The following is a 24,716-nucleotide window of genomic DNA, read 5'->3' as shown; positions in this document are numbered from 1 at the left end:
CATCGAAGGTCAGCCAGTCAACGAACCACACGAAGGTACGGTGCCGTCGACCGACTGACCGATAGCGAGTCGCTGCAACAATGTCGCTGGAATGGTCGTCGTTGTGATAATCTCGATCGATTATGTTTGCATGGGTGTGTAAAGTGTTAGCAATACTACGTCGTTTCCTGGGGATAATTGAACCCTCTAATCCCCACCAGAGGATGATTTAGCGCTTCAAGATGGAATGCACCCAATCTTATTACGTGGGCCCATCTTGGCGTTTGGGGCCTAAGTTGAAGCGGAACTCGGCTAAACGGACCCAAGTTAATGAAGTGAATAAAAGAAGTTTGAACGAAAGCCTCTGAATGGATTTTAAGGCAAAGAAAACCAAGTCTACTTCAAATGGGGTGTTAAAGTTAGTCCCAATTGTACGTAGTGAACGCTACAGTCTATCACAAAAAAACAAATAACACAACATAGAATGTTGTCGGAATGACCCCCCGTTTTATGATCATACTCGTTCTCATTTATCTTGCAGTCATCATGTTTCATTCCGTGGCTTTCGATTGCATCATTAACCCACTCAACAGTGGCCGTGTCAGCGCAACCAAATATGCTCATGTTTTACATCCTCCACGCGGTTTACACCTGGCCGGGGCCAACCCTTTGGGAATCCAAACACCTTCCATTTTGTATGTGGTAATTCTTGTGTATGTTGCATGTACGCAGAATGCGGTAACATTTGTACATGCATGTTACTGCTGAAACAATACAGAACGGAAATAATATTACATCTGCACGCGGAACCACACAATAGATTCCTCACTACCGCGAACAGCGGATGAAATTAATGAGAACACCATTACAACACGGGCGAGCCAATCGTGAGAGAAAACGAGGAATTTGCATTGTTATGCTTTCATTGTGTCCGGATGTCGATATCGCGGTGATTGCAACCCACAGACAGCGGCTGTTCCGTATTGAGCAACATTTTTCCGATGTTAGAATTGTACAAAAATAAAATATTTTTTTCAGCAAGTGCGTCAAAGAACTGTACGAACTACGGAATCCAACAAGCAGTTTGAGTATGAATCATTTAACTATTTCTCAGTCCGTAAGAAAAAAAACCGAGTTTTCTCGATTTCCACAATAAAGTATTAAAACTTAATCCTGGATAGTTTTCGATCCGATCCAATAGAAAAAGATATTTTTACATGTTGTCAGACAGCCTGACAGTCGTACAAAGTCAAATCATTCCGATTAATCCGATTGGTATCAGCAAGCGAATACATCTTGCTCCGTGCGACAGTGCGAACGAAAGTTATGACAATTTACAGACAATTTACACCCCGTTTTATCGGCCGAACGGTCGGACAAATACTTATTAATGAGTTGTACAACCCGCCCGCCATCCATCAACTCTCGAAATGTCGCCATCGCTGTTTTTGCCTATTATTACTATCTGTACTAGCACTTTGGCCCAGCACCCGGGCGGGATGATAACCATCCAAAGTGGGAAGGCACGATACGGACCGGCAACCGTTTTCCCATTAATCATCTCAGTCTCTCTCTCTCGGCAGGCATGTGGAACATTGCTTCCGCTTTTTTCTTTCCTATTCCCGCATGACACTGTTTTTCTAAATCCCATTTTGAACGCCATAAAGCAAGCGGATAAACCGGATACCCTTTGACCACATCAGATTAGCATGAGTAAGCTATTAGGAAAATGTAAATGATTGCGGCATATTTACCGCTCCGTTCCACAAACCGGCACTCCGTTTTGACAAAAAGTTTTGTGAAAAACTGACTCACGACAGCGCGCTTGCCAACAAGGATCAATAAATAAATCTGGCACATGCCGTAAAGTACACGTTAATACACGTTAGGGTACACCGATCCGTGAGCTCACCGATTGCGGCAGCGAGCTGGCCTCAGGACACAAATCACACTATTTTCTTTATTGAGCGCGAAGTGGCACCGACCCTTAAAAGTTTTCCAATAAGAATCCGCGTTCCGGTGGCCCGTTACACATATTTTATCCTTCGGTCGCGGGGAGCTGTCACCGGCACTGTTTGTGCCGAATCGGGAAGAAATATTCGTTTGGAATTTAATGCACACAATCGACAGCGTGAAGCGATTAAACTAAAACAGTAATGTTTTTGCAATAAAAATGTGCACTTTGTTTGATCTTCTTCGTACTTCTTCAGTGAAAGGCCCCACCAATGATTCTCTTTCTACCCCGCAACCTGTTAGAGGCTGCGTCTCGAACGTCGCCTTGAACGGGCCGAGTATTTAAGCACTTACTGGTTAATTGTAATACACCTCCAGCAGGGCAGATGAGGTCGGAGTGCCGAGCCACCGAGCAAACTCATGGAAAAGCAACAGATTTCTAGGACGATAATGGAAAAGATGGCACAACGCACACCGTGCACCCTCCCTACGAAACAGTGAAGTTCTTTTTAATTAAGTCATTATTTATGAATCTTCTTGGAACAAAGCCGGGGCTGCCTGGGGTTCCGGCGTCCATGCCTTATCGCACCGCGTCGCACCGCCTGGGCCAATTTACAAAGAAGTCGCTACCGTCGAAGACTTCCTTCCGGTTCCGGATGAGCTCCGAGTTGGGTGTTCTTGTGTGGGTCGCGCCTTCGTCACCCACTAACGCCCGCCGCTGGCTGTGTGCCCGGATGTTTTATGTTTGACTTTATCCTCTTCCGGCTTAGTGCCTATCGGCCGTGTGCCGCGAAAATCCCCATCTCGTCCCAGCCACCGGAAATAAAAAGATACAACGAAACCGATGCACGCGTCCTTCCGCACCCGAAACCGCACACACAAAAACATATAAATTACCGAGACAATTTTTAAGTCTGGCCCCCGCCAACATCGGCCGCTCTCTTTCTGGCGGCAGCGGCAACTTCTTCGCCGAGTAAACACAATGAACGAAGATTAGCGGGAAACACGCGTTAAAGCGCAAACAGGGAAAAATGGATTCCAAGGTAATTAAGATTGGATCAGCAGTCCTTAGGCCAGCGCCAGCAGCGTTTTCCGGTACGGATAGGAACTGGTCCCAACCAGCCGAAGAAGGAAGCAAACAAACAAGTTTCATACCCCGACTTGGGGTCGTAAGAGGCTCGAGGCTCGAGGACGATGTTTTCGACACGGCACATTTCGGTGACCCCTGGCCATTGGATTGGAGTGCTTTCTTAACTCCTTTTGATTTCATTTCAAGCTGTTTTGATCGCTAAAGCAAAGACGGATGCTTATGCTGTGAGCGATGGAGCTGTGCCAGAAAAGGAGATAGCGTCTCTACCGACAACTGTTGAAGTGGATTAATTCTGCGACATCGGTTGATCTCCCGATCGACGGGTCCTACACAGCGGAAGGCAAGAAAACTGAAACTCAAACTCTCACTCGCACTAGGGAACAATAATTTCAACGCGGACCTTCGTGGACTCGAGAGAGCAATTATGCTAAAACCCAGCATCAAACACTACCCCGGTCTGGACCATTGTTATGTTTCGCCCTCATTCTATGCCCTCCGCCTTGGAAACAATAATAGCATTCGCAATTTATTCGATAATCTACATTCATAGATTCTTGCTGTACCATTCCGTGGCAATAAAGATCCGGCCATCACCGGCCGGTCCGCCTCTAAACAATTCCCGAAAATCAATCAATCCCCATATTGCGGTCGGTCGCTAATGAAGAAGACGGCCAAAGCCGTGCGTTCAACCACGACGGCATCACCTCGGCCTCGGCCTCGGCGTTGGCCTCGCGGACCGAAAGGACCGGCGCATCATAAATCACGGCGAATTAATTCTACGGGGAAATCAGTAATTTTTTATCATAAACCAGCGCCCCCAAACAAAATGGCGGTTAGTCAGGAATGGGCGTTCGAGGCAGCAGATTGACCAGGAATAATCGCCAGTTGTCTCGGGACGGGGATGGGGGATCGTTTATTGATCACCAGCGCACCGCCAGCGAAGCCCACAAAGAAACCGCTCCGTAATGGGACTGACTGTTATTGTTGTAATAACGGCGTCAGCCGAGCGAAGAAATGAACTAAAGCTGCCATTTGCCGCCGGGAGCGGTCCAAGCGGCTGTGGCTGCTCCTTACATCCTGGCGTGTGTTTATTATTTGTCTTCAACGCCAAACCGAGGCTGTCGGTTTGGCCGGCCACACGCCATTTCGATTCCGTCTTCCGTAGTGCGGCTCAAAATGAGCTCCTAGACTCCCAAGGTTCTAGGCGCGCCCTTCGTCCGGCACATAAAAGCCGAAATAATATTTTCGTATCGTACAAATTTATAACCCGGAAAATGATGCACGAAAATCGTGAGCTTTGCGTGGCGCACGATTTGGCCGGTGGTTTTATGCGCTCCCGGATCTTGCTTCCTGGTGGGGCAGCGATTTTTATGCGCTTCCCAGCTTTCATTTCAGCGCTTTCGGGCGGACGCGTCTCGGGGACACACCGGGACGAGTGTCGAATTTTAACGATGAAACCCATTTTAATGCCCTTCACACGGTACCGGCTACGTGCGGGAAATGTTTCCAGGAAAGCTGCATCTTCAAACCCAAACCGCTCTGTCCACTCCGAGTGACCGGGACGACCGGCTTATTGCGCACTCCACGATCAGCAGACTGCAGTTGACGACCGAGCCATACTGCCTTCCTGCAGCACACTGCACACGATGCACCGGCCCGGCCAGCCATGCCCGCTTCATCACCAGGACATGCGTCAAGAAACACTCTCAGGAACACCCGTACGTGGTCGACGATGTCCGGGTTTTCGGGTTCCACAGTGCTCAGGTTCGTCCAGAAACTGTCAATAAAACCGGGGTTGGTGGACAGGGTCGATTCTATTCCGTGCGACGAGGAGTCCCCGTTCGAGTCGTCGGATGCAGCAAAAAGTGCACTTTTGTTTATTTGACCACACTTTTCGCCTTCACTTTTCGGCCACAAGATTTCTCCCGGTCAAGTGAGGAGAATTTATTGCATTTGCGATACGCGGCGACCCAACCGAACCACATTCCGGGCAAGATCTTCCTTTCTTCCCACATCCGGGCACCCCAAAGGTTTGCTAAGAAACGGGCACCCGAAGACAATTCACTCGGCGCAATGCGGCCGGTGGAAGGCGCGGGACCACGGGCTCCTAAAGAAAAGGGCGGAAGAAATGGAATATTTATGGTCCACGTGGAGGGACGCTCCATTCAGGCAAGTTCCCGTTCCGGGCTTCACCACGTGGCCTCGTAAATTGTCATTCCCGGGACCACAGCGCAAAGCAACAACAGGCCCGACGCGCACTCACAGATTGTACTCGGATTGTCATATTTTATGATCATTCAAAGGGATTTTATCACCTCCACACGGGGCCATATTTCACCCGGGGCCCTACTCCGGACCCCAAAAAGGGCGGTATTAATGAAATAATGCGCCTAGCGCGTGCGCACCCGCGACCCGCAACCTACAGATGTTTATTTATCTGCCACGGGCCACCGAGCCGGGCCGAGATTCGGCGCTGTCTCAGTTCCCGGACGCGGACCGTTAAATCTCACCGCTTGGTCGACACCTGGGACGCCGCTGTGGCAGGCGGCTGCCTGGCTGGCTGCCCCGAAAGGAGTCACAAAAAGTACGGCCACCAAAACACGTGCCGTGCGCCGGGGAACTTGTGTTTCGCCGAAAGTTTCCTCAATTTAATCCGATTTCCGAGTTCATTACCTGACCTCTGACGTCGGGTTCCGTGGGGTGAGCACCAGGACGAGCCCAGATTGAGATAATGATATAAATTAATTTACAATAAGAGCCCGCACCGATACGGCGCACTTAATTCGATCTCCCGGGCGCTCTCGTAGGTCCTCGGGGTCGCTCCAGCGCCCAATCATCGCCAAGAGCCGCGGCTTAAGTCAAGGGTCGGGTGGACCCGACTCCCGGCGACCATGTTCCGAAAATTATCAGTTCACAAAGGCCACGGAGGCCCCGGCTTCAAAAGCTTGTTAGTGGATTTGGGCGCCCCACTTCGGGAGAGACGGCGAATGCCAAAAGTTTGCTTCATCATCATCGTCGTCGGAGGAGCTCTCGAGGAGACGCGGTTCCATTATTGTGCTCCTCAGCTTGGAGGTGGGTGGAGCGGGTGGTGCGCTGTACAAAATCAACCTTCCAAGTCAAGTACAAACAACCAATCAAACTCAGACCACGCAGCACCGACCGGCTCTCCGGCTTGTTTCGTCTTCGTGGCGCAAATCCGCGTTCCGCCGCTGATGGCACCCGGGTGATGGCCGCTGGGCGGTCCCACCCCCTCCCACTCTCGAAGGGGGGGAGGGCGAAAGCGGTGATGTGCAGTGGCCGTGGCACTCGTGTGATTAATAATTTCCACAAGCAATCATGCCAACAGCCCAAGTCGGGCCGGGCCTGACCTGGTGCCCACGCTGACGGGGCCCGACGGGCGTTTGTGTAGTATTTGCCTATGTTTAGAGGAACAAACAAGCGGCCAGCGAGCGTGAGCGGGGGAGAGGGGCACGCAGGAAATGCGGAAGATTGGTTGTCGACTATGTTGAACCCACGGTTACATCATGTCCACCGCGCGGGCTCGGGTCACTGCAGGCCACATGCTTGCGTGGCGTACCGTACCGCAAGTACCTGTGGACATGACCGGGACAGGGGTGAAAAATAATGGCACAACCAGCGGACGGATGGATGGATGGGAAGACCACCGGCCCCGAGGTCTCCCCGGGCCCGCGCCCGCTCCCCGCTATTGGAAACGACCATCAAATTAATGATGGTAATTTGGTTTTTCCCTTCGCCATAAATCATAATCTCCACCACCGCAAGCGAATCGCGGAGTCACCGAAGAGGCCCCGGCGACCGCCGGGACGAAAGTCAACGCCACCCTCTTCGATGGCCACCATTTCGGGTTGTTGTTTCTAGTTCGTTCTCCCTTTTGGAGTCACTTTTTTTGCTTTAACCGAACGCACCAGCAAGGTACGGTTGGAACCGACTACCAATGGGCCCAGGCCCTTCTTTTGTGCGATGGAGGGTTCCTTGTGTGCCTTACTCACGTGGTTGCCACCGGCGCGATGTGGTTTGGGACGGAAATCCAGTTGCACTTTGTTTGCACAATGCATGAATCGAAACAACAAGCGTTGGTAGTCTTTTCAAAAAACTTTTCACAGTGTGAGTACATAGGTTGATAAGTTCCAGAGCTCGCTTGAAATCAATAATTATTCATCAAGAATGACAATCATTCCCAAGGGGGGGTCATTTCAAGTGGAACCATTTGGCAACCCTATATCCTTGACCTCTTCAGCCACATTTCAGTACAATTTTAACCATTACACAATAAATATATAAAACGGGCTAAAACTGTTTAGCTGTACATTGAAAACAATCTTCTCATCATGTCGGACGTGGCATAGTTTTCACCCTTAATTAATCCAAAAACAGAAACTTTACGACCTAACAATTACTGTGTGATGCTGTATTTCCGCTCCATATGATCTGATATGATCCATATGATATGATCATCCGGCCGTACTTTTTTTACGATGATGGAGTTCGTGAAAATAATATGCACTGGTTCCAACAGAACGGCATCGTATGCTGCATAGCTTCCCTGAACGACTCCTATCGAGAAATGGTGATTTTTACTGGCTACCGATAGGATCCGTTTTACCAAATTTTGTCTGCGGCGTTATTTGAAATTCAAGAAACAGACTCCAACAAGCCAAGAACTCTAATTTATCCTTAATCACCAAGAAATTACCGCAATACCAACCGAAACATTGGCCAAAGTGATGGAAACAACGCAACCCCGGGCATATTTGGTTACCAAGGCCAGATGTGGTCGTTTGCGCGACATCATTTTGATAATGTGATTATAACAAATCTTCTTGGACCAAAATGAAACATTTTTCAAATGAGTAATTTTTGGTGTATTTTTTAAAGAAATGTTTGCACTATAAATCACTAACCCTGACAATCTGACTGCAAAACATCCTGCAGAGCAACCCTGCCCACTGACAGATCCTGACATTGCAAGCGCTAACCATCAAAGTAATCTCTAAGCGAGAAGCGGAAATTGCACAGTTCATAGAAAGCACCCGGATAAAGGTGGCATTTCTTCAGTAATCGTTTTTAATTCATACGACGATTCCAATTAATTAAGAAATTCTACAAGTGTCCCTTTTGAGCAGCAGCAGCAGCAGAGCCCTTTAACTGGGGAATCCTTTTGAGGTTCAAAAACAGCCAGTAGTCGTCCCATGGGAGCGATTCCGGAAAATACGGTGGGTGCAGAAAGTATTCGCAGTTCAATTTAGACAATTCTTTGTAATTCTTTTAATGGACTTGTGACAAAAAAATTATGTGAAAATTAGTAAAGAAGCGTGACTAATTGAACGAAATTGTAAGTTTTTGCAGTCGTAGTTAACGTCCCGCTCGTGTACTTATTGACCAATATGTGATGACTTTTTATGTGTGCGTCGTGCAATGTTTTTTGTAATGGTCAACGTTTTTTGAAGGCCGCTTGTACCATTGAGTTTCAGAACGACTGAAGTGGAAAAGAAACTGATTTAAATCGGTCTCATGTTTCGCAATGAATTTGCCAATTTACGTTAATAATAAAATAATTGTTTTCTTTCTTTTCCCCGCACAGGTTAGTAAATGGGGTGCTTTGACCAAACCGACTTCGCCCAACTGTTTTTCGAAGAAAAAAACAGATGGATCATTCACGTGAGCAGCAGTAGCCTACTATGGGCCATAATTTTGCAGGAATTGAGTTTTCAGCGTTTCCACACAGGCCACAAACACAACAACCCGCTGTCAATGCGTTTTCCATATTTCATGTAAACTGCGCAACAACGAGCAAAGCACCGAATGTCACACAAACATAATTTAGCTGGCCGGGTCGGGTCGGGCAGTAAAGCATGGCCACCGCTACCGCCAATTACACCACCGGTGACCCCTAATCCGTGGCCGTTCGGAGGCCCAGGTTTTAACGGGTTTTTTGGTTTGGTTTGTGTTTCGCTTTCCGACTGGAGTGGAGCGCCATAAATAATAAGTATTTGTTTATTCTGGAAACCATTAAGATAAGCGGCCTCTTACCAATTTCCTGGTCGGCCTGGAAGCGTCAGGCGAGCTCACCCCGCTACATGATTGGTCAATCAGCGAATCCCGTCTCCCCGGCCCCGGTCAGTTGGTGCACGAATTATTGCCCCCGCTTGCACGGTGACCGCATAAAAACGGCAAACCACGCCAGCAATTGGTTCACGTCAATCAGTGCACACCCAGCTCCAGGAGACTCCGACTGTCCTTCTTCGACCCCCTGGTCTGACGGGGGTCTGCTACGTGATGAAACCGCAGCCAAAAAGCGCAGTCATTAAGCATTACGGTTATTATTCTATCAAACATTAATAGAAATTACCGTACAGCGGACCGTGGCTGATACGGTCGCTGATAAAAGCGAAAGGGAAAAAGCTAATTATGTTCACCCCCGGTACGTTGGACACTCCCTGGTCGATTTTCGAAGTAGATTCCGAGTGACGGTGCGGACCACGGCACCTCGAAAAGGGGGTCAAGATCATCGGTCTGTTAACCATCATCCTTGTCATCAAGTCATTTCTTTCATCGCACCACCATTAACCGGCACCAATCTCAGATCTTGTAAGAACACATAAATAATTGGAGCTACACATTTCTCATTTGGAATTTAATTTTCATATACATCGCCACCTTAAGGCTGCCTCGCTGATGGTGGTACAAAATGGCGACTCCCGCTGGGGGCGATGGGCCCCAATATTGGCCGTGTGTTTTGCATCAAACGATCGCTCGCAGAACGTTGCCACTGCGCCCAAACGAAACTAGACGGGGGCCACACAAGAAAACCGGTCGCTTCACGCTGCGTTGCACATGATGCCTCCACAGGAACACTAATCATCATCGCAACGTAACGGCATGCACGGTGAAAATACGTTCACATCCATAAATTTGCTTCCGATCTGGCCACCCGGTAGGCCGAGAAAGTATTTAAAAATATGAACAAACTGCACATTGCAGGACCTTTTTGGACCGGGACTCCGGACGGCATCCTGTCACCCTGTGTGGTGCGCAGCAGTCACGTGGAGCGTGAAAGCTACATTTATGCGAAAGTCTTAGCACGGGTCTGGCTCGCCTGCAGCAGCAACATACGGCACGATGCTGTTTTGCTGGTATTTGCGCAAATATTCCTCGGCAGTCTCCTGCCGACGGGGTCTCCTTCACGGCACAAGCCCTGCAAACCACGTCGTACAGGTAGCGCCCACCGCCCATTGCGATGCGTTCGGGCGAAGGTTTCGGGACAGCGCATGAAACATTCATTTTATTATGCTCCATGTTTGCGCCGGGCTTACGAATTGTGGGTACGAAAAAATAATGAGCTCCACCGGCACGGCGGGGCACAATCTGTGCACGGTGCAGGACAACGAAACAACGCCCGACGAAAAAAAAGCGCAGCGCCCTCCAAGCCCGAGCTTCATGAAAACGCTGTCCGGTTTAATGCAGGCAACGGTGACGCCCAGATTGCATCTTAAACGCAAACGCTAACCGTCGCACGGAATGCCATGTGAATTTTTATCTTCCTTAAAAAGTGGATCAAAGTCGTTCGCTGCCGCTGGCCTGGAAGGATTCGCAGTGCTGGCTGGCCGCACTGCTGTGCAAGTACACCACCCGGGATCGGCTCATCGAACCGCGCCGAGTGCCCCGGGGCATCTCGATTAGACGAACATCTTCGACGAACCCGTGCAGCAGCGTTGAATCGTGCTGGCATAAGAAAAAGAAAGTTGCCCGTCGGGTGGGAAAGTATTTTTGTCGCTCTTTATGTTTGCACCGGGCCCCGCCACGCAACTGTCGGACGGGTTAAGAGCAAAAAAAGGGTCCAAGGGTTTTGTGTCAGATTTTGACAAACCGTCACGTATGAGCCGGAGAATCATTCCCAAACGCCAGCCAAGTTCTGCAGCACTGCAGCAGCTGCACTCTGACTCCGATCTGGACGGGTTCTAGTTGGGGAACGTCTTTTTTGTTGGTACCTCTGCATACGGTGGCCCTTCTCCGAAGAACGTCGTCGTTTGAAGTACTTCTTCGCGTCACTGGAGATGGTATCCTGTTCTCTTACAATTCTGCAGCTCCATCATTGCACCGTCTGTGGAATTTGATAAAGCAAAGTAAAAAGACGTTCACTTACCCGGCCAGCCACTGCGCGGCAGCTCGGCGTGTTCTTGCACCGAACATCCCTTGCGCCGAGTGATAACGAAGTGGCAGCCACCGCCCACCGGTGTCACGGAGAACAAACCCCATGAAACTGTCATATTTTCTCATCAACAGTGCCGCTTTTGTGCTGCTCCTTTGAAACGAGGGTTTATGAAAAAGTGGCCACGGGCTGCGGCCACCAGCTAAGAAGCCATCTTCGGGGGCAGTTTTGTGATTTTATCACAACCCCCGGGCACCACAAACGGTAGCGACAAAACATAGTACAACAAACATAACAAACCACCGCCTGCAGTTGATCCGACAACAGCTCAAAAAATGCTCGATCGGGGTGGTAGAGGGTAGCAAAAATGAGCAATCCAAGGTTTATTAAAAGCAATCTTCAGCAACAAACCAATAACCTTACCTAATGCGCTTGAAGTGATATCGAATACGCTCCCGGGGCTCCAATATGCCGAACGCTCGCTGAACCGGTGAGCCCGAGAACCTGAAGCCCGGGATGTCAGTTCTTCGAACACCTCGTTCGGTTTCGGCTTCCCGGAATGGTGCTGCACGCTGCCAGCGCTCTCTGTCGCTATCAGTGTCAGACGCCAATGTCGACTTTCAATTATGGATCGCAAAATAAGCCGCAAGACAAATCCAATCAAACACCTAATAAGACATGCATTGGGTGTAGCCCCGGCCGTCGTCTTGCTATAAATAAGAGCCGCACCGCACCGTAATCTGTCTTGGTCCGAACCGGTAGACAAAACATGCCCGGCCCGGCCCGGCCCGTCTCTACGGGGCAGTCCAGTAGTTAGGCGGCAATTCAATCGGATCATCAAAATCATCATCGTCATCTTGTGGTGCCAACTCTTGTTTCGGATGCAGTCATAAAATTCGATAATCCGCACCATACGAGCACGAGGTTCGACCGAGACAAATTGGCTCCGGAGGCGGCAAATTGTCAAACCGGAGTCTAACCTCATTCCGGTACTTACGATTTTGAGTTATTAGTAAGCTTGTTTCTTTCCGTTTTTTTGGTTTTTCGACGAACCCCACAGCGATGCTGCCATTTTTCATTCCAAACAAAACAACCGCAAACCAGCGAACGTTCCAACGCACGGCACGACTCAGAACCGACGGCAGTCACATTTGCTATTCCATTAGCACTAGTTGCCACCGAAACCCGGGGCCACCTTCTTCTCCAAGGCCCGGCTCTGAGGCTCAACGTCTGAGTAGCTTCGTCGGTGCCAATTTACGAAACATTTCCCTAATGATTCTGGCGACCGCCTCCGACGATCGGTTATTGCAGTTGCTTTGCACTGCCTTTGTATGTTTGCCGGCACCCGGTTGGTCCCGTTTCCGGAGCATCCGATCTTCCTTCTCAGTGCGTATATGTTTTGCTGCAAATCATGAAAAAGAAAATTCGTCACCGCTCGCAGAAGAGAGGGTTTCCGGTTTCACGATGGCCCGCTGGCTTTGCTGTGGAAATGTGTGCTGTACGCCTGAAAGTATGCAACACGTACGGCTCTCTAGGCTGTGAGCGTTCTCCTGCCCTGCCGGGGACAAAAAAAATGGCCACAAAAATTTTACGCCACTATTTTACGTTCTTTTTTCTGTTCTTTTTGCGTTCATATTTGTGCATTGTGACACGGCCGGCGGCTAGAGAGATCTGGTTCCGGGCAACCAGCCAGCAGCGCAACTGACAGCATCGTACGTTCCACTTGGCAGCCCCGCATGTTATGGCATGCGTCTGGTAGCAGTTTCGTGCGCCCGTTTTATTTTATTTCCTTCGGTGCGCTGCCATTTTCACTGCCATGGCGAACCCAGGAAGGTAGCAGCCAACCGCCAAGTCAGCCGGTGAGTCAGGATGCACGCAAACATTCGCGCGGCGAGACAGATAGGGAACTCATGTGAAACACATTGGCCGATAGCAGCTTTCCGTCGCCTGCGAGCGGGCCGGAGGACACCAAGCTGTGCACGCGGATGTCCTGTGCTCCTTCCCGATCCGATGCCGTCACGTTCACAGAGTTGAGCAGCGGAAGAAATGGAACCGACAAAACGGTGCCCGCTGACGAACACAATGGTCGGTTTTAAAAAGGTCACCATTTTCGAGAATGTTCGTTCATTTACACTATAGCGAACAGAAAAAATACCCCCTCTCGCGGGTCAACTTTCGCGTTCGCGGATAAAAGGAGCGCGACGCACATTGAAATGGATGCGATTGCGCATTAAAATTATTAAATGAGGTGCTGGCAGTGTGATGCACTCTGCAGCACCAAAGGCCCGAAGACTGAGGAATGCTTCCCACAATTTATGACCAGCGGGATGGTTTCGGAACCACGGTCACTGCCGTCGGCAGCCGAGGTCCGCCCCGTTGCTGGACACTAACCGGATCTTACGCCTTTCACTCCCGGAGTTTATTTCATTTTACAGCTGTTTGCACATTGATCCTCGCAAGAAACGCCTCGGTCCGACGCAGCGATCGGCACACCATTCAGGACAACCTTCCGCGAACAGACGAGAGCGAAAGGCGATGTTGTAGAAAAATTTGACGCATTACCGTCAGATTTCGTTACCCATCCCCCGGGTGTGGCACGTCCATTATCCGCTCGGTGACCATTCCGACCGAAAAGGTTACGATGAAAAATACACTCCGGCACCATGTCCTTTGACGGCGGACCTTCGCAGGAACAATGTCACGAAGCAAGGAAAATGAATGGCTGACCGAATACGGGGGGTCCGCTGAGAATAATACGATGACGAATTTATTTATATTTTCCACAAATCCCCCAGCGGGTGTGATCAAAAAGGATGGGTGGCGCGGTGTAAAAAAAGAACGTGACTCTCGTTTTAAAACGCGTCTAAATAAAGCGGTGATTAAGTCGGATAAATAAATCCACCAGATTGGCAACAAAGATTCGGCGCAACCGCCCATCATCAAGGTTGACTGGCCTGCGTCGGCTCTGGTCGAGCTAATTTGTCTACATGCCACGGGACCGGAGTGCTGTCATTACACGCCTAGATTGTCCTTCAAAATTTTCGGTCACATCTTCATGTTCGGCCCATTTCAGAGCGTCTCGTTGATGAGCACCCTCGGAATACCGCGCGCGTCGTTTGTTTGCATTTTCATCCGCAATAAAGTGACGCAAAGCCGGTCGTGACTGGTGTCCTGCGAGGTGTTCATCAAGTATACGCAACGCAAATAAAGCTACTCACGAAAGCGAGAGTGAGTGCGTCTCGACTGACTCACCGGCGGACACTCGTGATGATCGTGAGCACACTCGGCCACAGTGAGTGCTCGCATTTTCCATCACGCCAAACGTGGCCACGTCACGGGTTCGCACAGATCGTGCCGATCGTTTTCGTTCTACCTGATGGCCGAAAAAATGGGACGCCGAAACGTTGCCAACAACCCGATGTCCGTGTGGCCAGAGCGAGACGATCGTGAACGGTGAGGTCACCTGTCAGCTTCACCAGCGCCTGCCAGGTACAGGACAGGTACGGTGCGATCGCCATTTCGAGGCCGGCCGTTCAGTTCGTCGTGGAGTTTCATCGGTGCCGGTGTTTCGCCGAGTTCGTGATCGCGTTCCTCAATTATCGTTTTCGGATTTCCGGTTGACGGTGACCAGTGACGATCGCGTTGTGATTAGTCGCGAGTGGATCCTTATTCAGAAGTTTGCGAGTGTTTTCGTTTTGTTTGTTTTGGCTTGTTGCGGCAAATCCCAATAAGGTTCGTGCTCATTTCATTACACTGGCAAGGTGCCGCAAGGTGTTTGGTCCTGTTCTTTGTGCTACCAATTTTAAGATAGTGATTCAAAAAAAAGCGAAAGATTATAGCGAATTGAGACCAACTCAGTCCGGTCAAGTGTGAACTGTTGAGCTCGAATCAATCCGCCGCTCGTCGGGAAATGGAAGGTGTGCAAAATTCTTCGTATTTGCGAATTCATTGGACGGACGAAACACGTTGGAGTGAATCATGCTGCCACAAAAATAGAACCCACCGGCAATGTGTGAATCTACACAAAGCAGATACGACGGCCAATTCTTTTACAAACAGACACATTCCAGGGAGCCATCACTTGAGGGAAATTTTAGCAGCTTACCTAATGGATTGAGTGGTTGAGCTAAATTTCTTTCAACTGCTTAACTAGCTTTCTATCCTCCTGAGCGCATATGCATCGAACAGCATACCGGCTTGCATTTATGTATGGGGGCCTAAAATAAGACTTTCTTCTTCTTTGCGTCGAACAGCCACACCATCAGTGCAGACGGCGACGATGCTAACCGCTGGGGAATGCGGTCATATTTCCTAGACCCCTACGGTCGGTGGAACGAAAACGAGAACGGGAGTGTTACTATTTTCGGACACTACACGTGGCATTCATGTGGAATGGCATCTGCCTTCCAATGGTGCTGCCCAACGATCGGTAACATGTGTTCGAAGGAATTTTAATGAAAATTGAATGTCGATAAATTTAACCATCGGCGTTTCTGTGCAAAGTGCTGTTGTTTTTTTTCTGAATTACTATCATAAATAAATCCCGTTAATTGAGAAGGTGACAGCGCCACAATGTAACGAACCGACTCGTCAGTGTCAATGGATCTATATTTAACCGATGGCCTATAACAACGTGGACGAAATCGCGATTTTTTTGTCACATTTATTTAACTAAAATCACTGTGTTCATGTTGTCTTTGCAACGAAATTTTCTCAACACCTCTAAGTGGCTAGTGCAAGTACTAAGCCTAAAAGAAACCTGTACGAGCCTGAAAAACAAAAGCGGAAGGAAATGCGACTGCGACCCCCGCTAGGCATTGTCGGTGATTGCATAATTGCTTATTTATGAAAATGTTGCAACTTACTCCGTTGCCAGCACGGCAACGGACTCCTTGACTCCTTGAGTAGCGGCCCGTGTTTTGTTGCGCTGCCATGCAACCTGCGTGAACACTCCTTTATCCGCAGTCACGCCACGGTGCAAAGGTACGCCGCAGGATGGGCACCACGTTTGAATTATTCTACCATTTTTCATCTTTCAGTTAACGAGGGACCCGGGTTTCCTTCGTGTGCCCTTTTTTTTTCTTGGTTTTCTTGGTGAAAGCACTTGGATTGAAGCTAAATGAGCTTACGGTGAGGCAAAAATACCTGTTGAAAATGGCTCCCCGCCTAACGAGGAACAGGTGAACCGGTGCGTCGGAAGGAAGCGAAGCCGTAACCACAGTACGGGTTCGCGGGTTTTGAAGTGGCCAAACGTATAATTAAATCATTACCATACTTCAGCATGATTTAACGGCGTGCCCAAATAACGGTATAAAAATAGCGGTTGGCAAAGTTGGGGCAAAAATGCTTGCTGACCTACCTGACGACCTCCTGCATGCCACACTGTAAAGGTTAATGAATGGTTTTGGAATATTTCTTCACTCTACCGTAAACGGTCACTGGTTAATAGGGTGCTGCATGTCAGGGGTCGCCGGTAGCAGCAGCTAGTGGCTAAGCGCACATAAAATATCAAAAAAATAATGGGCACGAATGGGCACAATTGAGGAACATGAATAATGAGAAGGTCACCATGCTTATCAACTCGAGCGTTATCAGACACCAGGCGCCTCCATTTAAAACATCAAAAATGGCTGCCTAGACTATAAAACATATTCTTTGCAACATGTCCCATTTGATGGTTACTTTGTTGCAAGGTTTGTTTATGGCACACACTACTTTCGAGCCGACGAGTCCTAGTTAACGGCACACTCCCAAGACACTTCCTCGCAGAGTCGCAACTGGGCATAATTCAGTAATTAACAGTATCCACGCTGCCATTAAATCAAACAAAAAACCGAGAAAAAAAACCCGGACAGCGAGTAATCCCATAAAAGGGCCGCGAAGTTGCCGGTTGGGTAGAGAGGGAGCGTCCAAAAGAAAAGTGAGCCCCCTCCAAGATGGGGCGGCGGGCCCGAATGAAAATGGACAGCCTCAAGCGCACCCAAACGGCTGCCCGGAGTCCCCAAGCAAGTCCATGGAGCGTGAGCGAGTGAAAACTCAAAGCTCAAAGGCGGTCGTGGTGGCTGCCGTAGAAAAACTCCCCCCCCCTCTCCCGGGTGACCACTGACCTCCACTGGCGACCACCGCCCGAGGGTTATCCGAACCGAAAAAGTCTCAACCCCACCAGGAGCACGATCGCCAGACGGGTGGCTTTGACGCTTCGGGGAAAAGCCTCACGCCGAGCAACGAGTTGACGAGGCCGACGAAGGGCCCGGGCCGCGACTTCATACAGCAAATTAAGTTTTTGAAAACTTGTTATAGAAAGTGTCTGTTTTAATTAAAACCTTGTGAGCCGCCGGGCTGGGCCTGGAAGTGGAGCGACGCGAGCCTCACCGCCCGCCCCGTGCGGAGGTGAAAAGTCGTGGGCGAAAAGTCCGCTCCTGGTTCGGGGCCCTTCACTGTCACGAGCAGGACGCGTTCGCGGATGGCATACACTGCACGCGCTCTCTCTCTCTCTTTCTCTCTGTCTGTCTCTCGCTATCGTCACTCCGGCGCCACCCAGCGCATCGCGATGGCGACCCATGATCCATGTGAATGTATCTTTTATCTGACAAACTGATTGTTGAAAAGTTTTTGCTTCTTCCCCGAGGTCCTTGGGGTTTATATTTCAACCGGGAGCATACTTCTCTATGGGGGGGCGCCGTTTGCCGACGAACAAAATTTATCAAACTAACTGCCCCGTTTCGTGTGCACTGGGCAAGGGCGGCCGCCGAGACATGGTGATGCAGTGCGCCGATTTAGAGCCGCTCATCAAAAAGGAAGAGCCGCTCGCGGAAAGAGAAAATGGCAACCCGCACTGGGCGGTATCAGATGAAAAGTCTTTCACTCAAATCCCATTTATCTTCCGGCTTGAACGATGCGGCGGCCGGTCGGCTGGCCGTCCGAGTGTCCTTTTTTTCGGTGCCGGATATGTCGGTGGGTTGGGAGTGTTTCGAGTGTGACTGCGCAACCGGCAGTCGGCAAGATAACTCTAATTCTTGCCCGCCCAGCCCGGGCCCGGCGTGTGAGCCGCTGATAGTCCGGATGATCCGGATCCGTGCCGAGGTGGGAGTGAGAAAGTATAAAACATAAACCATCCTTAGCTGACTGTCGGACATCACGAATGCATGATTCGTAAGAAACCGGGAAAAGCCGGGACCCGGGAAAGTGAAATAGAAAATGCGACTGGAGATGAATCGCTGTTGCAATTTAATTATTTTATCCCACGGCAGGGCTGGGCAGTGGGCGTGCCAGGGTGAGGGTGGTAGTTCCCCGACACACACACACACACACGCACGGTTGCACATACTTTATCCGGTTTTGTTTTTCTTTCGTTCCATGCTCTCGGGGGCGGTTCGCCTTGTTGGGCGGTCGACGCGGGCAGGACTGAAGCGCGTTGCCTGGCCACCGCCGGCTGAGGGTGGAGAATACGAAGTACATCCATCACAGCAGAAACAAGCTGTAGGTCAGCAAATCCCTCTGCAGCAGCAGCAGCAGCCGCCGCCACAGCAGTTCTATCACCAACCGGTCCCTCAGCAGCAGCAGCAGCAGCAGCAGCAACATCTACCACATCCAACTTATCAGCCATCCCACGTGCACCAGCAGCAGCCTCCGCACCGGCCGGTCGAGAGAATTATACCCATCCAGCGGGTGAGTTGATGTGCCGCCTGCCCGAGCCCGAGGTGGAGGTGGAGATTATTTTCTGGCGAGAATATGAACTTTTGCTGGCGTTTTTAATTTCACGTTTCCGCTACTTCGGGACCTGCCCGGAAGCTGGCGGCACTTACTGACTGACGGACAGTTCAGGCGTTCGTACTGAGGGTCTTCTTTTTTCGCGAATGGCAAGAGCATGACGAGCTTAGTGACAGAGTTGTGTTTAATGCTCGAAATGAGCAAACATTCGGCAAGCCATCAACTGCACCGACCGTGGCAGTAGTAAGTGCACTCAGGTCCCACGCATGGCTAATGGAAGCGTGCAAAAGTGCAAACAGCTTGACTTTCCGGCGGCTCGAACCGTGGCGAGTAACGAGACGGCCAATCATCGGTCAACCGACCGAGCGCAGGGTCTCAGAAACCGGTGCCAAGAAACCATCCATTAGTCCTTGGCTTGTTGTTGAGCGCTGGTTCCGGTTGGTTCCATTGCCCGCGTGACGGAATGGTGCGCAGTCTGTTGCGCTGCAATTATTCACAGTCGGGCCACGGATGATCGAAGCACTGGTGATAGCCTCGACATCGCTGTCAATCTCACGACGGGCCAGTGGCGTGTGGGAGGAATAAAGAAATTCCCGTTCACAAGCACAAAGAACCAGCAACCCTCATCAAGAGCGCGAGATTGGCGATTCACGCGATAGTGAGCCGCAGACGTCTCCGACCTTCTCATATCTCGTAGCTTGTAGGCCCAAAGTAGGCCCAGTTTGGTTGCCCTCCACAACGGAGCTGCATATATTCCATCCTGGCAGCCTTTCGCAATATCAAGCCTTCGCCTGTCGACGGACACCCAGCGGTCCGTTTCACATATACGCACGTCACGTGGCGTGGCGTTTCGGGGATTATTTTTAGTTCCGCTCCGTTGTGCCAAACCATAAAAAAGGAACCGGGCATCAACAACCGTGAAAGAGATTATTTTGCAACACACTTTCGGCCGTGTCTTGTACGGCTTGTGGCTTCAAATTCACGCGAACGTCCACGGTCACACCGCACGGCCACTGTCTATTTTCTATTGACGGCCTACCGGAGCTGACAGCTGTCAGGATGAGGGAGAGTGTGTCGGTTTGTCCTATTTCGACACCAGAAATCTGTGGGGGCCACCACGCGACGGAAGGTTGCGACTATTTTTCGCCCTACAGATCTTGTTTGCACGCGGACCGGGATCGCATTCGATCGTACAAATCAATTACTGAATCCTGGCGGTATGTTAACACATGGACTGAAAAGTCGCGGTCCTAGCAAAGAAAAGAATCCACAAAATCATTCGAACATCGCTTTAACCTTTTGCGTATTTTTGTTAGGTTTACGAACAGCAAAGCTGGAACCCAAACCATCAACAAATTTGTCGATTTTTTTACGTTTTCGGGTGTTAGTGCCTCATTTGCGTGTCCATTGCGTTCTGCATCGTCGCTGTCTGCACAAGACACCGACTTAAAGACACCAAACCAATGTTTTCTTGTTGTTTCTGAGGGCTGCGGAGTCCTTATAACACTTTTCAAGCCATTGTTTTGCTTAATTATGAAATAATGATTTATTTTGGTCCATTGGTTTGGAGAACATTCAAGAACTAAAGAAGTCATAATCTTATGATCTTAAATATCATGAAATTTTAACAGCTTTCGTTAAAAGCTAACCTATCAACCGAAAAAAGTGGTGAATGCAATAAGACTGGCCGCCATCGTTGCGTTAGGCCCGATTCTTTTCAGCCCATGTGTTATTCATATCTTAAACGCTGTCTCCTGCATTTGGGGGTCCTAATGAGTCTCCAAGTTGTGCGCTTCAATCTGCGCTGCGCCACTCTTTATGCTAATTATATTTTTATTTTTAACCAGTCACGCCCAACTCTGTCCCTCCGCAAACGATTCGCAACCCAAACCCCTGGGGCCTTGGCCAGCACCAGCAGCAGCATGTCGTCAGGAGCAGTGATCTTTAGAAAATGTGTAAATGATTGTGAAAACTTTCACGCCCCTCATTCGTGGGACCGGCAACGCGAAATCGAGGCGAAAAAACCCGACGCGCATAAAAATGGAACCGAGTACTTAGCGTGACGTAAATCATTTGCATCGTTATGCAGCTGCGCCATCCTGCGCGTCACTGGCGCTAATTTACCATCGAGAAAATTGCATTCAACCGAGCCGAGCGATACAGCACAGCACACAAAAACCCGGGGCCCGAACCAGGCCGAACCCCGCGGTTGGTCCCTGGAGTTGGCGCGTTTTTTTCTCTATGCTCCCGTTTTGATTTTTCGTGGCCATCGCGCTGGCACAAGCCACGGATGGCCGGGAAAAAAGGAAAACTTTGCCGAGTGAAGAATAAAACTATCTTGCCGGATGACCGGATGAAGCGACCGGCACCAACCGGGTCCCGGCAATGCTAGAAATGCAAATTTGATGCATAAAGTGCACATCAAAAGTTTGCCGCGCCCGCCCAATAGCGGACCGAGGATGGCGGCGTGCCGGGATGCGCGAAGAGGCCAAGCAATCATCTGGCACGATGCTGCAATCGAATGACACTGTCGGGCCCAGGCAGACGGTGAACAGGCGACGGGGCGTTGTAACGTAATCGGTGAGAAAAAATGGGCTGGTAAATTGAGATTTAATGGAAGTAACAGAGCACAAGTGGAATACCTAGAGGGACACATACCGACAAAAAGAGATTCCCCGTGGGTGTACACCGGCAACCCAGCAACCGTATCGATGGTAATGTCATCAACATATGCTCGATGGGGTAATTCGATTCACTTAACTTCGCTTTTAGAGCGCGAAGGATTGACGCGCCTGAAAGAATCTCCGTACATTATGCCGGAATGCTGTGTAATTCCGTTAAAGTGCACCAATATTAGCGCCCAAAATTGGCTACCGTAGCGATGGTGGTGGTCAAAATTTGATCCACACCAGAGGAGCATACAAGCGAACGAGTACCTTTTCCGGTTGTAACCTATTCAAGCGACACAACATGCTACCGACCAACCGCAAAACGAAAGTTGATACTTCTGGACGCGTAAGAATTTCGGTTTTAATGATGCGGCAGAGCGTGACGGCAACTTTTCGTCCGTCCTTAAAAACCACCATCCGGCCAGCCGGGATGGAGCGATGTCTTTTGGCGGAAACTCGAACCCTGGCGAACATGGCGCTCGCGCTTCCATAATAAGCTCATAATTTCTGCTCTAATTATTCGCCTGGACGAACGGTTTCGTGATGATCCCACACCCTGACGCTGCTGCTGCTGGCGGCGCCCGTGCCTCATTTGCTGCGGATCAAAATATCCAGAGTCCCAGAGAGGGCCGGTTCTCAGCTAACCCGCCCACCAGAGCTAGATGGCTTCATCTTCGACCATCTTTTCTCGCGCTGGGCCACCGCGCAGCATACCGGGACCGGTTGCCGAGGCCCAAATAAGATTACGCTCATTTTAATCCGTTTAATGAAAATATATTAAATACATTTGTCTATCTCGGCACTCGCGGGCCCCCGGGAGAGCACTTCCTGTCTCTCTCTCTCTCTCTCTCTCTCTCTCTCTCTCTCTCTCACTCTGCCCCAGGCAGCGACTTTCTTTGAATATTCATCGCGCACAGCAAAACCCGGGAAAGGCCAAAACCCGGGACTGGGCCGTAGGCCTCCCGAACCCGAGCCCGAGAAGTGGAAGCTTCTGTTTCACGACCATCCGCCTCATTTACCGCCAATCAACCGTTTAGCGTAAACACTATGACCTCCCATCCGGCACCGGCAGATGCCCCGCCGCCGCCCAGCCGAAGAACGAAGCGACCCAACGAACCGCGTCCGGGGGCGAATTCAATTTTTCAGCATACTGATGTCCAGCCAAACCGCAGCCACACGAGGTACCCGAGGGCTGTCTGTAGCTCGGAGCTCCTGAGAGGCTCCAGCTGGGGGCAGCAACCGGAAGTTGATGTAATTAGGAATCGATGCGTTCTGCGAGCGCCACGCATTTTGTGCTGCCTCGCGCAGTTTTTCGCGAGTCCCAAGTAGCGTCCTAGTAGCGAAGATTCCGGCGGGTGCGTACCGAAGCAGAACAGGGTGTAACCGGAAACTAGCCGGCCGGTTTGAGAAAATTGGAAAAACAAATACAGCCCCAGCGTCGCCGATGATCCTGTTTCGTTCGGGTAGCCCGATGGTTATCGCGCGCTTTCATTTGCATTTCGCTCCATTATAATTAATATTTTAATTGCAATAATAACATTTGCGCAGAGCTGCGGCCGTGGCCGTGGCCGGAACCGGAAAGCGAAAAAGAATCGGATGGCAAATAATGGAAGAGCGCGGAAATAACAACCGACACAAAGCGCTGACTGTGGCGCCGTATCAGGAGCAACCTCGGCCTCGACGTTTGTCGTTTGCCTCAAGTAACTGAAATTAGTGTTTTAAGTCGGTCATTCTATATTTAGTCGCTTTAGCCAACGGGGAAATGGATAAATAGTTTGCTGATCGATAAGTGCCCGGTCGGTTTGGGTCTTCCGGTGGGGCAACCGGCACCTTCAGCCGGATCCTGTGAGTGCCGGACAGACCCAAACGGACGGAGCAAAACCCATCAAAAGCCATCAAATTCACTCGATTTGTGCCCGCCCGGGGTGCAATGGGTCGGACAACGGATCGCACATTAAATTTGTCACCGAACCGAGGCCGAGCGAAACGCCAGCCACAGCCACAAATGGGTGGCCACCCAAAACGGGACCGAAAAATTCGAATGATTCATACACGCAGAGCACGCAAATATTTCAACACCCGGACTGTTTCGACGATCTCGAGCATAAACGCAGCATATTCTCCCTCCGGTTTGCCGGCCACTCAAACCCGCTTTGCCCGGCACCTTTCAACACCCGGCACTCAACGTTTACGGGTTATTTCGGGGTACTTTTGGGCGTCGTTTATTTTATTTTTTTATTTTTGGGCCCGCCCGTCCGGCGTTGAATGATTTTTCAATGGAATTTTCCTTTCGAGGATGTTCCATTTTTCCTATTTGGCGTGTTCCATTCGTGTTTCCTTTTTTTTCTGTGCGCCCCACGTGTATGATCGTTTGCCGTTGAAACACTCATAAACCACTTACTGCCCGGCGTGCGGGTTTCGGGTTTATTGTTATTTCTATTTTCACCATTTTATTTGGTTGTTTGAGTGCCGCGCGTCTGGGATCCATCTTTAACGCAAACCGATCCCGGGAACGATGCCAGTAAATCCATTTTTAATCATTTCCCTCTGACTTTTCCGAATCCGCCCGTGGGCCCGCTGGGTTGCTTTCATCGCCGAGATCGAGACAAACGCAGTCCGGATGGTCGATTTCCCGTTTATCTGTCAATTGCCAGGGACGAAATCGATGTGGGATTTTTTTGTTCCGCTTTTCCGGCCGAAAAAAGCCGGGCGGCAACCCGGACGCCCCCGGAGAATCATTTGCATTTGCGATTCGAGATTCAGGCCGTAAAGCTGAACCTCTCGAACCACGTGGGCTGGGCACGCGTTTTGCAAATGTCCCCATCATCAGTTACGGGTGGAGCACACAGTGCGCACTGTGCCGTCTAATGGCGTCGCTATTTGGCGTTCTAAGAACCGCCGGCTTACGGTGGAGAGGCTGCCAGGTTGCCAACTCGCCATTAAAAAATGCCACGGTAACGGATTGCCAGGATGGATTATCTTTTGATGCGCTGCCGGGCGATTGATAGAAGTTATCAGCCTTAAAATCCGACGACGACGACGACGACGTTGCTCATTAAAGCTATATGATTTGTACGGCGAACGATCCATAAAATGGAAGTTATGTTTCTTTCGATGTGAAACGTTGATCGAAACGCACGGTTCG

General features: G+C 50.2%; 1 protein-coding gene across 3 annotated transcripts in view; it reads left to right on the top strand.

Moving 5' to 3' along the window:
- LOC131205586 (uncharacterized) overlaps positions 1-24,716 on the top strand; it is an 86,788-nt gene that overhangs the window by 32,009 nt on the left and 30,063 nt on the right. For all 3 annotated transcript variants that reach the window (XM_058197740.1, XM_058197739.1, XM_058197741.1), the window contains one exon: positions 18,595-18,860. In XM_058197740.1, the coding sequence (XP_058053723.1) occupies positions 18,595-18,860 (266 nt within the window). The remainder of the gene's footprint in view (positions 1-18,594; positions 18,861-24,716) is intronic.

This window comes from Anopheles bellator, chromosome 1 (genome assembly GCF_943735745.2).
Source record: "Anopheles bellator chromosome 1, idAnoBellAS_SP24_06.2, whole genome shotgun sequence".
NCBI lineage: Eukaryota > Metazoa > Arthropoda > Insecta > Diptera > Culicidae > Anopheles > Anopheles bellator.
The sequence above is the reverse complement of the archived record's forward strand: the minus strand, read 5'-3'. Positions and strand labels throughout refer to the sequence as shown.